Genomic DNA, 16,741 nt, shown 5'->3' on the forward strand with positions numbered 1-16,741 from the left:
AGGATCAGCATTTTATTTTCAGGTTTTATTTCAGCCTTTAAAACAGTTTATTTTTTTTCACAGCTTGAAACATAACTTACAGTTTAACATGTTCAGTGGCTAAACCTCTATGATTTAATATTTTCTTTTTTGGAAAATAGAACTCCCAGGCTCAAGAATCAAAAACTTTCCACAGGAATATTCAAACTGGGGGGAGCTTTCAAAGTGAAAAATAGAAACATGGAAAGCTGAAGGAACAACCTTTGGTGAAGATTTGGGGTGGGGGAGCAAATTTAATTTATATCTGGATTGGTACCTCTCGCTGGGTATTCTTTTCCACTTCTCCTTTTATACAAAGATTACCACCCCTGACTTCTGAGAAGCTGAGAGGCAGAGTTTGGGAAAGCAGGTAAGGTGTCAAGAGGACAAAGGTTCTGGCAGCTAACTAGATTTAATCCGATTTCCTGATGGGCTTGCTGTGCGAAAAAGGAAGAGTCAGGTTATCCTTGGTCTTTTCTGGTGTGTCTCATCCTGCTTCCTTGTGGTGCTGGAGAATAGTGCAAGAAACCGGTCCTCCACGGCGGAGGTCTGGTTCCGGGGCTGCTGCGTGGGGAAAGGGCACAGGTGTATCTGTGTACACCTGTGTCTGTCATGCGCTTGGGCTATAAGCCAGTCATGCAGATTAGCTGCTATCTGGCATTCTGAATCAAGTAATGCCTTTGGATCGATGATAGCTCCCGTAACCTAAAAGATTCCTTCCTGTAACCCTGGAGACAGTATGTAGGCAAAAGCCTTATACTAATGTCTCTAGGTAACTTTCTGGAAGCAATGTGGACACTGGGGACTTGGAGGGAGTGAGAAGAGAATGTTCTAGGTCTCCTTCATTTGTGCATGGGTGAATCTGCAGCTGAGGGCTGGGGACACAGCTAATAAGGTCAAATCCCACCAATAAATGGAGTGGTATCTTTGATTTGTAGCTAAGAATGTTGGAGAGAAAAAGGAGAACAGAAGATAAATTCAGGCCTGCTTTAGAGCTTGCTGAAAGGAGGCTGGCATGGAGAGATACAAGTACCCACGGTGGCCAGTGACTTCGGAGTCTAAGGGCCGGGGCCAGCTGTGGCCCATCCCCAGTGTCACCTGGAGCCCCAGTACTCCAGGGCGCTTGACTTTCTCCAGGACCCAGCATAGCGCTCATTGCATCCTAGACTCTGGAAGATTCTTCATAGCTTCCTTTAATTGCTCTGAGTGCTCTGTGTTACTGTGGGCTTCGCTTGATACTCTGAGGGTGAGGTAGGTGAGGGCCAGGTGTTCCCCAGCCCGCTGGGAGCCAGCGAGGCCCTGACGTGCCAGGAAGCGTGAGTGACTGAAGGGGCAGGTTCGAAGCCTGCGCTGACTTTCCTGCCCATCCTGCAGCCACAGCCTTCACACAGGTGGTGTCCCCAGCTTGTCAGGGGGCTGCCCGCATGGAGATGAGCTGCTCTCCTCACAGTGGCCTCCCCCGGGGCCTCAGGAAGGAAAGTCTAATTAACGCTGGAGTGAGAGAGGAAAAGAGGCGATTCTCTCTCTGTCCCTTGTTCCCAATGGTGGTCCCCCCCAGAACAAATTTAGCTCTTCTCCCTAAAGCTCCAAGCCACAGGGAGGAGGGGGGTGCTCTGGGAGGTGCTCCCAGCAGTCCCCACGGGAGAAGCGGGAGGCGGCCACAGGCAGAGAAGACCAGAGCACAGAGAGTGTGTTATAGCACTGCACGCTTGGTCTGGAAACACTCCTGCCTCTGCTATGGGGCTTCCCGATGGCTCAGGAGGTAAAGACCAACCTACGAGGCAAGGAGCCACAGGAGACCCGGGTTCGATCCCTGGGTCAGGAAGACCCCCTGGAGGAGGAAACGGCAACCCTCTCCAGTGTTCTTGCCTGGAGAATCCCATGGGCAGAGGAGCCTGGTGGGCTACAGTCCATGGGGTCACAGAGTCAGATATGACTGAGCACAGAGCACACAGGCATGGGGACCCCTCCAGTGCCCCCCGCCCCGCTGGAGCAGGGTGCAGTGAGGAAGCAGACCGGGCACTGGGCCACCATAGCCCCACGGCCGAGCACAGTGCCGGCTCACAGCACCCGCCCTCCCAGTCTTTGACCTCCATGCCACTGGGACTGATGTGGTCCAATCCAGAATCCAGCTCCAGGCAGTCAGCTTCGTCAGCATGCAGCTACCCCAGCAGCAATAGGTGGCTACGGCAGAACAAGAGGCTCGGGCAGGACTGGCCACGTGTGTTCCTTTTGTTGGAAAATCACATCTTCCTCTTGAGGTAGGAATGTCACTGGGTCTGGCCTTGGCTAACACTCTACATCCTGCAGCTCAATCTCCTCCATTGTGCTTTCTGCAAAGCAAAAGACACACTGACTGCAAGTTGCCACTCAGCTGGGGGTGCTTTCTTGGTGAGAAGAAGGTAACATAGGCCTTGATCATCACAAGGCCCGGAGAATTACCTTTGAGCTTGTGTCTTCTCTTCCTTTGGAATTTATAGGCACACTTATTACAAACCCACATGAGGCTGATCAGCAGTGCGGCCACAGCAACGAGAAAAGCAAGGAAGACAGCAACAAAGTGGAGGTCTTCATAGAGGATCTCTACAAGGCAGGGGGGAGGTAACGTCTCTTAATATCAAGTTGGCCTCCCACACACTCCAATTTTCTAGAGGCCCTGGGGGCCCCGGAAGCGTCTCACCTGACACGTGCAGCACGATGGTGCCAAATCGGCTGCTCCCAAGGCGCTCGGTCACCGTGATGATGTAGGAGCCGGAGTCCCGCACGCCCACGCTGAAGAGCTGGATGGAGCCATTGTCAAAGGTGCACACCCTGTCCTTGTGGCTCTGGGAGATGTTGGCCTGAGTCCCCGGCTGCCACTCCACGATCTTCTGCACTCCCCAGCTGGACGTGTACTTCCATTCGATGGTGGGGATCCCATGGCAGGAGTAGTCAACTGAGAGCAGGATGTCCTCTGCCACCGTGGCGTTGATGGCTGGCTGGGGAATGTACAGTGATACGCCCTGACCTGCGGGATGGAGTGCTAGACGTGGGGCCACTTACACAGGCTCGAAGGGAAGTCAGATTCTCTCCTGCATTCCTTTACTCAGCAAGTATTTATTGAGTTACATGTCAGGGGCTTCCCAGGTGGCGCTAGTGGTAAAGAACCCACCTGCCAATGCAGGAGACATAAGAGACACGGGTTCGATCCCTGGATTGGGAAGATCCCCTGGAGGAGGGCATGGTAACCCACTCCAGTATTCCTGCCTGGAGAATCCCATGGACAGAGGAGCCTGGTGGGCTACATACAGTCCATAGTGTCACAAACAGTTGGACACAACTGAAGCAACTTAGCACACATTACACGTCAGGCTCTCTTCATTACATGTCAGGCTCTCTTCTGGGTTCTGATGCTAACACTACCAAGGTGAATATTACGGACTGAATGTTTGTATTCCCCTTCCCCACAATTTCTATGTTGAAGCCCTTCCCTGCCCCACCCAGGTGGCTATATTTGGAAGTGGTGTCTCTAGGGAGGTAATTAGGGTTAAATGAGGTCATAAGTGTGGGGTCCTGCTCCAGTAGGTTTAGTGGTTTGGTTTTTCTGGGTTTTTCTTGCTGTTCCACACAGCATGTGGAATCTCAGTTTCCCAACTAGGGATCAAACTCACACCCCATATACCGAAAGTGTGGAATCTTAACCACTGGACCACCAGGAAAGTCCTCAGGGATTAGCGTCCTTGTAAGAACAGTCTCTCTCTCTCTCATACGGAGAAAGGACCATTTGAGGTCACAGTGAGAAGGCAGATGTCTGCAAGCCAGGAAGAGTGCTCTCCTTGGAAACCAAACCCTGCCAGAACCTTGATCTGAGACTTCACAGCCTCCAAACTATGTGAAAATAAATCTGTGTTGCTTAAACTCCCCAGTCTGCCATATTTTGTTATGGCATTCCAAGCTAGAACACTGAACAAAACACAAGGTTATCCCTCACTATTTCCTAGAGCTTCCATTGTATAAGGGAGACATACAAGAGTTAAATAAACACACAAGAGCACTTTATAAGCACTTTAAAGATAATGAAACAGGTAGGTGGGGATGGAGGCGGTACACAACATTAGACAGGATGGTCAGAGAGAACCTCTCTGTGGAAATGAACTGGACCCAAGGGACAGAGAGGAAAAGGAGGTAACCATGTGAAAACATGCATTTCAGGCAGAGAGAGCAACTGAAAGAGTGAAGTGAGAGTGAACAGGCGCGTCTGAGGGACAGAAGGAAGGCCAGAATGTAGAGTGCAGGTAGCCAGGGGTAGTTCAGGAGGCGAGGCTGGAGGGCTGGGCGGGACTCAGGTCGTGATGTGAGAGTTGAGGTGATGGGAAGCCGTAAGAAGGCTGAGAAGATGGAGAAGGAAATGGCAACCCACTCCAGTGTTCTTGCCTGGAGAATCCCAGGGACGGGGGAGCCTGGTGGGCTGCTGTCTATGGGGTCGCACAGAGTCGGACACGACTGAAGCGACTTAGCAGCAGCAGCAGCACACTGTGGGACAGCCAACACAGACTGGTTGTTCTTGCCCAGTAACTTTTCTCACACGAGGAGGTTAATAACTAGCTGAAAGAAGCAAGTAGCAGAAAAAACAACCATGACCTTTAGAAAGAAGAAAGAAGTTGTTTGTTTCTAAGATAAATCCTTGATGATGTTAAAAAGTTTAATGTCTTGGAGCCCAGCAATGGAAGACATTGGGACAAAAAGGAAGCATCTTACTGGCATAGAAAAGGAAGCCTGGAACATACTGAATTGCAAAGATTATATTAACTGACTATTAGGTATATATACCATTTTTTTGGTCATACTTCAGTTAGTTTTGGAATCTGCCTTGAACCTAATATTTAATTAACTTATTTATTCACACTCATAGAAACTCTCAGTGGTAAATTTTAGCTGTATCTTGTGCTTAAATTCAATGGAACCTAATATTTCCTTTTGTAACTAATCCATGTAAAATGTTAGATCACCCATGGAAAGGGGAGAAATGGCAATAGCTGCTCTTAAGGTATTACTTGCCTTCCATCTCTTCCTAAAGAACAGAATTTGAAGTTTCTCCTTTATATAGAAGTGTAAGTTAGAGTATTCATATTTGCAATTAAATATTCATCAGTATAAGAAACCTATGTTTACCTGGAATACAATCCTGTACATTAAATATGTATATTTAAAAAAAAAAAAAGAAGGCTGAGAAGAAAGGTGACATTCTCCACTGAGCTTGAGAAAGCCCACCATGGAGAACGTCTTGGGGTAAGGGAGTCACTGTGGAGGCAGGAAGAACAGTCAGGCGGCTGCCGCAGGGGCTAGAGCTGGAGACAGCCTTGGAGACAGTGACGGGGGACTGACTTAGGATGCATGTGGGAGCAGAGGACAGAACCTGCTGATTACAGCTGTGGGGTGGGTGAGGCAAAGAGGCATCAAGCAGAGACTTCTGCGTGAGTGTACAGATGAACAGCTGAGCCACTGGCTAGGATGGAACATGTCATGATACATTATTAAGTAGGTGCCATGCACAGGCCCTGTGCTAACTGCTTCACACACAACCGTGTCTTTAAAGCATCATACAACCCCCTGCAAATCTATCCAGGCTGTAACAAACTCCAGCGCCAACAGGATTCACTAGCTGGTCCAGGTTCACCCTGCAAGGCTGAGATTCTCACAAAGATTGCCAACTCCAAAGCTCAAATATTTAACCTCTATGCTCAAGTCAGTGGGGTTGCTGGGAGTCAGACATGACTGGGCGACTTCACTTTTACTTTTCACTTTCATGCATTGGAGAAGGAAATGGCAACCCACTCCAGTATTTTCGCCTGGAGAATCCCAGGGACGGGGGAGCCTGGTGGGCTGCCGTCTATGGGGTCACACAGAGTCGGACACGACTGAAGTGACTTAGCAGCAGTAGCAGCAGCATGCTCAAGTCAAAGGTCAGTGGTTGCCAGTGGAGGGCACAGAATGTGACAAACCTGTACCAGCCCCCTCTCCCCACCAACCACACACACACACAGAATGGTCAGGGCTGGCTGGAGACGGGGTAGGGTAGGATTCAGGCTTGGAGCCCATGCCTGGGTTTTCACCTCCACTTCCTGTTTAACCCCTTTACTTGTTGGGTGCCCAGTTGCCTCAGGGCTCCTGCTGTGTGGCTCCAAGTAACCACATCTGTTACTTATCCAGACTTTTCTCATTGTCCTCTCCTATCCCCAAATATGGGCTTCCCCGATGGCCCAGTGGGTAAAGAATCTGCCTGCAATGCAGGAGACACAGGAGATTCAGGTTCTATCCCTGGGTCGGGAAGATCGCCTGGAGTAGGAAATGGCAACCCATTCCAGTATTCTTGCCTAGAGAATCCCATGGACAGAGGAGCCTGGTGGGCTCATGGGGTCCATGGGGTTGCAAAGAGTTGGACACAACTGAAGCAACTTAGTACATGCACACGTATCCCCAAAATATGCTATTACCATTCCTCTCCTAAATCTTCACTAAGTGGCTGGGGATAATCCTATAGGTTCCATGCTAAAAAACTGGGAGGTAATAATAGCTTTTAAGAATTACAGCTGCCAAGTAACAGAAAAATACTTTCTCCCCAACTTCATTTTTAAAAATGTTAAACTCACAGAAAGGTTGAAAGACAAGTATAATTAATATCTACGCACCCTCTACTAAATTCACCAATTACTAACATTTTGCCACATTTGCTTTCTCTCTCTCTCAGGAAGGAAACAGAGGTTAAGTTTCAGGTCAGCCCTTGGAGGGTAGGAAGTAAGTGCTTTCTTCATCTCAGTGTTCCCTGTACCCAGCATAAGGTCTGACACCCAGCAATTGGCCAATAAATGTTTGTTGAATGAGTAAGTGAATGACTAATTATTATACGAACAAGGAGGTGAGCCTTGTTGAAATGTTCTCATAGAAATGTTGCTGCTTGGGTGGTTTGGCTTCCCTGGTGGTCAGTGGTAAAGAATCTGTCTGCAATGCAGGAGACACAAGTTTGATCCCTGGGTTGGGAAGATCCCCTGGAGAAGGAAATGGCAACCCACTCCAGTATTCTTGCCTGGAAAATCCCATGGACAGAGGAGCCTGGCAGACTACAGTCCATGGTGTCACAAAAGACACGACTTAGCAACTAAACAACAACAACAAACAAAAGCTTCTACACACATAGAAAAAAAGTGAAGTGTGTTAGTCGCTCAGTCGTGTCCAACTCTTGTTGACCTCTCTCCATGAGATTCTCCAGGCAAGAATACTGGAGAGGGTTGCCATTTCCTTCTCCAGGGGATATTTTGGACCCAGGGATTGAACTCAGATCTCCCGCATTGCAGGCAGATTCTCTACCATCTGAGCCACCAGGGAAGTATTTTAATAGGGACTTCAGGAACCTCCATTTCAAGCCTTTCAGTTACTTTGGCTCAAGAAACAGCAAAACTGAAAAACAAAAATAGTAAGCCCAAGTTTTTCAGATGCTGACACAGCTGGAAACTGCCCAACTGGTCCTTGTTAGTTTCTGTATTTTCTTTTGACCAGAGAAACCTCCTAATCTGACAAATGAATCAGGCATTTAATTAGGTTTTAGGAACAAAGAGTTCCTCCTCTTCCTGATACATAGAATTAGGAATAAACTGTCTATGGCAAAGATTAATAGGAAAATTAATAGTTCTAAGTGTTTAAAGGCAAACTGTTTGTCAATTGTTTAAAAAGTTGAATTAATGAGTAACCACCCCTGCACCATATGTCAAAATCATTCCAGAACAAGTCCAGAGGAACTGAGTGGCCAGGCCAACATTCAGACCTGGCTCAAATGTTCTACTCAAGGAAGTTGATGCAGTAAATTAGATTTTACTTGTAAAATGGATGCCAGGCAGCCATGAGCAAGAATGAATTTTGTGTGGACGAAAGAAGATATCTATGACATGTTATTCAGTTAAAAAATAAATTTACAGGCCTTCCCTGATGGTTCAGTGGTTAGGAACCCGCCGGCCAATGCAGGGGACCCGGTTTCATCCCTGATCCGGGAAGAGTCTGCACGCCTCAGGGCACCTAACACTGAGTACCACAACTATGGAAGCCTGCATGCTCTCAAGCTCATGCTCAGCAACAAGAGAAGCCGCAGCGACAAGAAGCCCATGTACCACACTTTGAGAGAGCCCGTGCACATCAGTGAAGGCCCCGCACAGCCAAAAAAATGTTCTTTTATATTTATAAAACAGTATGCTATGATCTTATTTACATATGAGTAAATATGTGCTAATATGTATATATTCTGTATTGAAAAATGTTGGAGTAATATGTGCTATATTAATAGGGATTATGCACTAGAGATTGGATGGCAACAGAAAATTTAAGTTATACATTTACATTATTTGGAACTTTCACACTAATTAAATTGATAATAAAAAAAATGTTTAAGAAATCTTTTAAAGTTCTCCTGATTAGACCAAACAATCTGGTGAGCAAAGTTTAAAAGTTTACCTTGCTCTTCATATTTACTTGAATTCTATATGGAAAGAAGAAAAGAACTAAATTCTACCAATTTCCAAGATAGATGCAGATGCTTCCTTTGAGGAAGAGGTCATGAACTGACGACATCAGCAGGACAGAAGTCAGTGGAACCTGAACCAAGGGGCTTCCTGAAAACCTGACTTCCTAAAGCTGCTGACGCCCCCTGGAGACCAGTCAAAGAGAAAGACCAGGCAAGCGCCACCAGCTCCCGAGCAACAGGCTGGAATATAACAGGATTTGTCCTTATTCCTTTCTGTACAAGTAAATTACAGGGTAGTGCTTTGCTGCCTTTAAAAACTGATTATTTAAGGAGGATATATTCCCTTAAATATATCCTCCTTGTGAGAAAGCCAAGCCAAATCACAATAAAGGATAATACTGCTTAGTATTTGGGCCACAGTTTTGGGAAACAAGAACATGAATTAATGGGGAGATACATATTACCCATTATGCAGGATGCACTTTAATCAGCACAACTCATTTTCACCTCACTTATCTGGAAAGCCACCTATCCAGCCTGTGTAATCATCAGGAGAGACCCAGGAAACAAGCGTCATCGTCATGAGCCTCCTTATCAAGACTGTATGCAGCTAAGGGGCTTCCCCGGTGGTTCAGTGGTGAAGAGTCCACCTGCCAATGCAGGACCCATGGGTTTGATCCCTGATCTGGGAAGATCCCACATGCCTTGGAGCAACCAAGTCATGTGTCACAACTATTGCCCCTCTGCTCTGGTGTCTGGGAGCCACAGCTACAGAGCCCATGTGCCCTGGAGCCTGCACTCCACAACAACAGAAGCCACTGCATCGAGAGCAGCCCATGCAGCAGTGAAGACCCAGCACAACTAAATCTAACTGAGTAAAAATTAATAAAATTACATTTTAAAAAAGACTGTATGCAGCTAAACCATGAGTCAGAAAGCCACATCTCGGAGTCCTAACTTGGAAGGACTGGAGCAGGGTGCTGGAGCGATGAGTCCCATCACAGAAGGGTCATTCCAGGTGTGGTGAGGTGTGGTGGAGACACCTGATATGGGCGGATCTACAGGAGCTCACGGGAGGGACCTCCTAGCTGTGAGACCTGGAGACAGAGCCTTCACTACTAAGAGCCTCGCTTCCTCCGCTGTGGAATGAGGACTGGAACACCTCCGGAGGAGGGCTGCAAGGATGAGGCTCAGCACACGGAGCCTGCTCCGGGCCTGCAGCCCCCCATACCCTCCCCATTAGTTGGTCACTGGCCTTGGGGGACCAAGACTCCTGGTTTGCCAAGGCTGCAAGTTTTCCCAGGTTCAAGAGCTTCAGGGCTAAAATCATGGTCATGGGCAAAACAGGACAGCCGGTCACCCTATCTGAGATTCACAGAAACACTGAAGAATAAACAAGACAGCAGCTGCTTCCTGAGGTGCTCAAGAGGGCTCGACAGTGGGTACAGAGGCAGCCAGCTCTAGGTAAGCGGGACAGAGTCATCTGCCCTGTGTTCTCTCGGCCGTGCTGAGTTGCGGTGCGTGGGCTCCAGATGCGACGGTTCAGTACTTGTGGTGCTCGGGCTTCTCTAGCTGAAGCTGTGGGCTTAGCTGCCCTGCAGCATGTGGGCTCTCAGTTCATGACCAGGGGTCAAATCCTCATCCCTGGCATTGGGAGGCAGGTTCGCAACCACTGGACCACCAGGTAAGTCCCAAGTCATTCTTCCTTAACCCTCTGTCTCCCAAAGGCATCTCCACAGCTCAGCAATCTCATTGCATCCCCTTTTTAGTGATCAAGCCCAGCCCTGCACTCCCCATGCCCCCTCCACAGCAGGGCACTGGCTTGTGTGTGTTGGCCTGGAGGAAAGTATACCATCATCCCCATTTTAAAGAGAAGGAAAGGCACTGAGGTTAGGTAATTTGTGCAATATCACAGTTTAAGTGTCAGAGCATAGGTGGAAATCTGGGGTACTCTTCAAGTGTCCCGGTAATAAGCCAGGATATTTGCAGGAGCTGGGGAGAGGCAAGACATCATTAAAGCTGAGGCTTGAAGACTAAGATTTTGAAAGGGAGGAAGGGTCCAGCTGAGAAAACAGCCCACCAGAGGGGCATGATGGATGCTTATGTTTGAGGCCTGGTGAATCAGAAGCACAGACAAGCTGTACCACGAGGAATCTGTCACAGGCTGGGATCAACTGAACGTGTTATCTGCAGGCAGTGAGGCCCCAGGATGGTATTCAAGAGGAAGCATGTGCTCAGTTGCTCAGTCATGTCTGACTCTTTGCAGCCCCCTGGACTGTAGCCCACCAGTCTCCTCTGTCCATGGGATTCTCCAGGCAAGAATACTGGAGCGGGTTGTCACCTCCTCCTCCAGGGGATCTTTCTAACCCAGGAATTGAGTCTGCATTTCTCATGTCTCTTACACTGGCAGGAAAATTCTTTACCACTAGTGCCATCTTCACGACATATCGAAACTGGGCTTCAGGAAGGGCAATCTGGCTGCAGAATTCACAATCTTATCATCTATGCACCTCACCTGCACTGCCCTGGGCCCACCACATGTTCCTGTCCTATGCACCTCCAGGAGAACTCATGGCTGGAGCCCAGTTGGGAGCACCCTGCAATGCTGAGTGTGGACAGACCTGGACCCGCCTCTGACCAGGACTGGGGAGACAGCAGTGGGGGTGGGGCAGGAAATGCATACACGCAGGGCAGAGCTGCCTTGGAGAGATCTCTGCTGGGATAACTCATCCTCAGTTCATTTCAGAAATACTACTGCCCAGCACAGGGCCTGGTACTTCGTAGGTGCTCACAATATATTCATAGGAAAGAACAAATAAAGGATAAATAAACACACATGCTCTTGCCTGGAAAATCCCTTGGACGGAGGAGTCTGGTAGGCTACAGTCTATGGGGTCGCTAAGAGTCGGACACGACTGAGCAACTTCTCTTTCACTTTTCACTTTCATGCATTGGAGAAGGAAATGGCAACCCACTCCAGTGTTCTTGCCTGGAGAATCCCATGGACGGCGGAGCCTGCTGGGCTGCCGTCTTTGGGGTCGCACAGAGTCGGACATGACTGAAGCAACTTAGCAGCTGCAGCAGCAAACACACACGCCCTGCCGCTTGAACTGCTGCCCATTTGGAAAGATCAGGAAAGTGTGGGGTTGGACCTGTGCTGAGGCACAGTTCTGATTGAGGGAGGTTCTGACAAGACTCCTTTCCCAACTAGAGTCAAATAGCTAAGACGAGAAATAGCACAATTTTAAGTTGGAACTGAAATATGCATGTCCCCTTCATTCTTGAAACAAGCAAGCCTGGAGTTTAAGAAACATAGCTTCATGAGGGGCCAATACAGCAACCCCAAATACTGGCTTTCTGGTTTAGATGCCATGAATGGTGTTAATGATTGACATCCACACATAATTTATAGGGTACCTATCCCTTCTGTTAGCTCAGGTAGTAATTCCCCAGCTTGGTGCCTGATTACTCAGAGACCAAAGCTCACCTCCTCCCTGAGGGAGCTCCTCCCATCCCCTTGACAGTGCTGTATAATGGCCTTGGGAAGTCACCCAAATGTCAGCCAAGCCCAAACAAAAGAGATGCAAGCTGAGATCAAGGCTGGCAGGCTGCTTTCCTTCAGGTTCCTGTGTTTGTACTCCAACCAGAAAAATCACTCAAAAACAGCAAGAGCCACCATTTCTAGTGGCAACACTCGTTAAGTACTACCTGTCATATACATTTATCCCAGTCCAGTGAAACCTAGGCTGGGAAAGCTGATTGACTTGGCTGCTATCAGACTAGGAACAGTGAGAAAGTTTGATAACATTATGTTGTCAGGAGTGTGTAGAAGTTATACTGAATCATTACTGTGGTGATTATAAGTGGGCGTGATCTGCTTGAAGGGCAATATGGTGAAACCTATAGAAATATTAAATAGCACATATCTTTTGACCCATAAATTCTATTTCTAGGAACTTATCCTACAAGTAGTAAGGGCACAGAGATGCAAAGATACAAGTGCAGATATTGTCACTGAAGCATAGTACAGTCAATTGCAGTAGCCAAAGACTGGTGACAACGTATGTGTTAATTGGTAAGGAACCAGTAGATGAAAACTGTTTCTTACTCTATAAAGAATGCTTCTGACACTTACTACCTGAAGTTAGTGTAGATCCCACAGGTTAAGGGCTCAGTCTCACAAGACTGCTCCCCACTTCAAACACCAATCATAAGTCCAAGCTTTCTGTACTTCTGACCAACTGGGTATAAACTGGAGGTTTCCATGGTTCCTCAGGTTTGATAATTTGCTAGAACATCTCACAGAACTCAGGAAAGCACTTTACTTACTATGAGCACTTTATTATAAAGGATACAACTCAGGAACAGCCACACAGAAAAGATACCACAGGGAAAGGTATGTAGGAGGGACATAGAGCTCTCATATATCCTCTCTGGCCACACCACTCTCCCAGCACCTACATCTGTTCACCAGCTCAGAAGCTCTCCTTTTCCAACTTATTCAGTTAGTGTTTTAGGGGGAGGTCCCATAATGCTCTCTGGTGGCTCAGACGGTAAAACGTCTGCCTACAATGCAGGAGACCTGGGTTTGATCCCTGGGTCAGGAAGATCCTCTGGAGAAGGAAATGGCAACCCACTCCAGTATTCTCGCCTGGAAAATCCCATGAACGGAAGAGCGTGATGGGCTACAGTCCCTGGGGTCACAAAGAGTCACATGACTGAGCGACTTCACTTTCCCTTTCGACTTTCACTTTTACATGAGCATGATTAAATCATTGGCCATTAGTGATTAACTTAATCCCCAGTGTTTCTTCCTTCAGGGGTAGGGGCTAAAAGTTCAGATTTTCCTTTTTTTCCTTTAAGCTATTATTTACAGCTGAGCTGGGTTTTTGTTGCTGAGTGGGCTTTTCTCTAGCTGTGGTGAGCTGGGGGCTACTCTCTAGTTGTGGTAAGCAGGCTTCTCATTGTGGTGGTTTCTCTTGCTGTGGAGCACAGGCTTTAGTAGCTGCAGCACATGGGCTTAGTAGTTGCAGCTCCCAGGCTCTAGAGCACAGGTTCAATAGTGGTGGCACATGGGTTTACTTGCTCTGTAGCATGTGGGATCTTTCCGAATCATGGATTGAACCCATGTCTCCTGCATTGGCAGATGGATTCTTTACCATTGAGCCACCAGGGAAGCCTTGAAAGTTCCAACTTTCTAATCCGTGCCAATGAGCCCTCATCTTCCAAGAGTCACATCATTAACAAACAAAAAAACCATTCATAACTCTGGAGAATCCAAGGGTCTTAGAAGCTTATATGTCAGGAACCAGAGAATAGACCAAATATGGTAACAAAAATGGTCCTGGGACTTCCCTGTTGGTCCAGTGGTTAAGACTCTGCACTTCCACTGCAGGGGCCTTGGGTCTAATCCCTGGTCATGGAAGTAAGATCCTGCATGCCACATGGTACAGCCAAAAAAAAAGAGAAGTTCCTATCATTGATATCACCCAGGAAATTGCTAGGTTTTCAGGAATCAGGAGCAGAAAACAAATACATATTTCTTATTATGTCACAACCGATTAAGTAAATCATCAATATTCATACTTTGGAATATTACACCAGCACTTTAAAAATGAGATAGATCTGTAAGCATTGATATTAAATGATCTCAAAAATAATGAAAAAGCACAGAGCAGAACAGTGTGTACAAACTGTTCTATTTGAGTAAACTAATGATATGTATATATGCATGTGTGCACACACACAGATATGCACATTTATCCATAACATGCACAAAGTATCTCCCAAGGGTATTCTAAAAATCAGGTGTCTTTGGTTGTCTTCAGCGAAAGGACTGAGTGTCTGGGATAGGAGAAAACTTTACATTTCACTTTATATCCTTTTGAACAGTTAGAATATTTTAGTGAGTATGTGTATTATTTAAATAAAAACAATAAATAAACAAAATGCATGCTAAGATTGGGTCAGAGTCCTAGATTTTTCACATTTGAAAATGTTAGCAATTCACATTTATATCAATACAATTGACGAAGTACTTCACAAGTACTATCTCAACTTGTGAGGCAGGCAGGGGATTAGGGTAAAGGATTCATGCTTTTTGCTTCACAGGTACTTGCTTATTTGATCACTAAATATATATGCACTCAACACAGGAGCACCTAAATATAAAGCAAATATGAAAAGACATAAATGGATAAATTGACAGTACCACAATACAGTAGGGTGCTTTAAAACCCTACTACATCAATAGACAGATCATCCAGACAGAAAATCAATAAGGAAACACTGGCTTTAAATGACACATTAGACCAGAAGGACTTAATAGATATATAAATAATATTCCACCTCAAGGCAGCAGAATACACATCTTTTCAAGTGCACACAGAATATTCTCCAGGATAGATCACATGCTAGGCCACAAAACAAGTCTCAGGTAATTTAAGAAAAGTAAAATCCTATCAAGTATCTTTTCTGATACAACACTATGACACTAGAAATCAACAACAGGTGAAAAACACTGCAAATATCACAAACACATGAAGGCTAAATGATACACAACTAAACAACCAATGGTTCACTAAAGAAATAAAAGAAATACCTGGAAACCAAAAAAAAAAAAAGAAAACATAATGATCCGTATTCTATGGGTTGCAGCAAAGGCAGTTCTTAGAGGGAAGTTTATAGGGATACAAACTTAGGAAACAGAAAAAAATCTCAAATCAACAATGAAACAAAAAAAATCTCAAATCTACAACCTAACCTTGTACCAAAAGGAATTAGAAAAAGAATAACAACTCTCTCCCAAATTAGAAGGAAAAAATCATAAAGAACAGAGCAGAAATAGAGACTAAAAAAACAATAGTAAAAAAAACAATGAAACTAAGAGCTGGTTCTTTAAAAAGACAAACAAAATTGATAAACCATTAGATAGAGTCATTGAGAAAAAAAAGAGAGGGCCCAAATCAGTAAAGTCAAAAATGAAAAAGAAATTACAACTGACACTATAGAAATATAAAGACTCATAAGAGATTACTACTAACAACTATATACCAATAAAATGGATAATCTAGAGGACATGGACAAATTCTTAGAAACATACAATCAAGATTGAGATAAGAAGAAATAGAAAATATAAACAGAATTCACAGTAATGAAGCTGAATTATTAATTTAAAAAACTCTCAACAAACAGAAGTCCAGAACCCGATGACTTCATAGGTGAATTCTACCAAACATTTAAAGAAGAATTAATATCTATCCTTCTGAAACTATTCCAAAAAACTGCAAATGAATGAACTCTTCTGAATTTATTCTACTAGGCAAGCACCACCATGATATTAAAGCCAGACAAAGATACCACAAAAAAAAGAAAATAGGCCAATATCACTGATGAAGAACACGGATGCAAAATTCCTCAAAAAAAAATACTAGCAAACCAAATCCAACAATACATTAAAACAATCATACACCATGATCAAGTGTGATTTACCCCAGGGATATAAGAACAGTTCAACATTAGAAAATCAGTATGATATGCCACATTAATAAATTGAAGAATAAAATATGATCATCTCAATAGATGCAGAAAAAGCTTTTGACAAAATTCAACATTCATTTATTATAAAAACTCTCTAGAAAGTGGGCATAGAGGGAACATATCTGAACATAAAAAGGTCATACATACATAAAAAAGGTCATACATGACAAACCCACAAATAAAATCATACTCGATGAAAAATTGAAAGCATTTCCTCTAAGATAAGGAATAGGACAAGGATGTCCACTCTTGCCACTTTTATTCAATATACTATTGTAAGTCCTAGTGTCAGCAACCAGAGAAGAAAAAGAAATAAAAGGAATCCAAATTGGAAAGGATGAAGTAGAACTGCGACTGTTTTCAAAAGATGTGATACTATACATAGAAAATCCTAAAGATGTCACCAGGAAAACTACAGGGCTGATTAATGAATCTGATAAGATTGCACATACAAAACTGATACACAGAAATCTGTTGCAATTCTGTACACTAACAACAAGCTATCAGAGAAAAATTAAGGAAACAATCCTATCAAGTATCTTTTGATATATATCATGATAAGATGGACTGAAAGAGCTAATATTGTTAAAATGTCCATACTATCCAAAGCAAGCTACATATTCAATGCAATCCCTATCAAAACAATGGCAATTTTCCCAGAACTATAACAAATAATTTTAAAATTGGTTCAGTTCA

General features: G+C 45.1%; 1 protein-coding gene across 1 annotated transcript in view; it reads right to left on the reverse strand.

Annotated features, from left to right (window-relative positions):
• Window positions 1-16,741, reverse strand: part of VSTM5 (V-set and transmembrane domain containing 5) — a 30,808-nt gene continuing 14,067 nt past the window's right edge. The window contains exons 2-4 of the mRNA XM_081535598.1: window positions 2,699-3,025; window positions 2,461-2,601; window positions 1-2,351 (exon numbers count right to left, since the gene is read on the reverse strand). Coding sequence (XP_081391724.1) covers window positions 2,308-2,351; window positions 2,461-2,601; window positions 2,699-3,025 — 512 coding nt within the window. The 3' untranslated portion in view covers window positions 1-2,307. The remainder of the gene's footprint in view (window positions 2,352-2,460; window positions 2,602-2,698; window positions 3,026-16,741) is intronic.

The sequence above is a fragment of the Giraffa tippelskirchi genome, chromosome 10, assembly GCF_054371585.1.
Source record: "Giraffa tippelskirchi isolate mGirTip1 chromosome 10, T2T-mGirTip1v1.2.pri, whole genome shotgun sequence".
Classification (NCBI taxonomy): domain Eukaryota; kingdom Metazoa; phylum Chordata; class Mammalia; order Artiodactyla; family Giraffidae; genus Giraffa; species Giraffa tippelskirchi.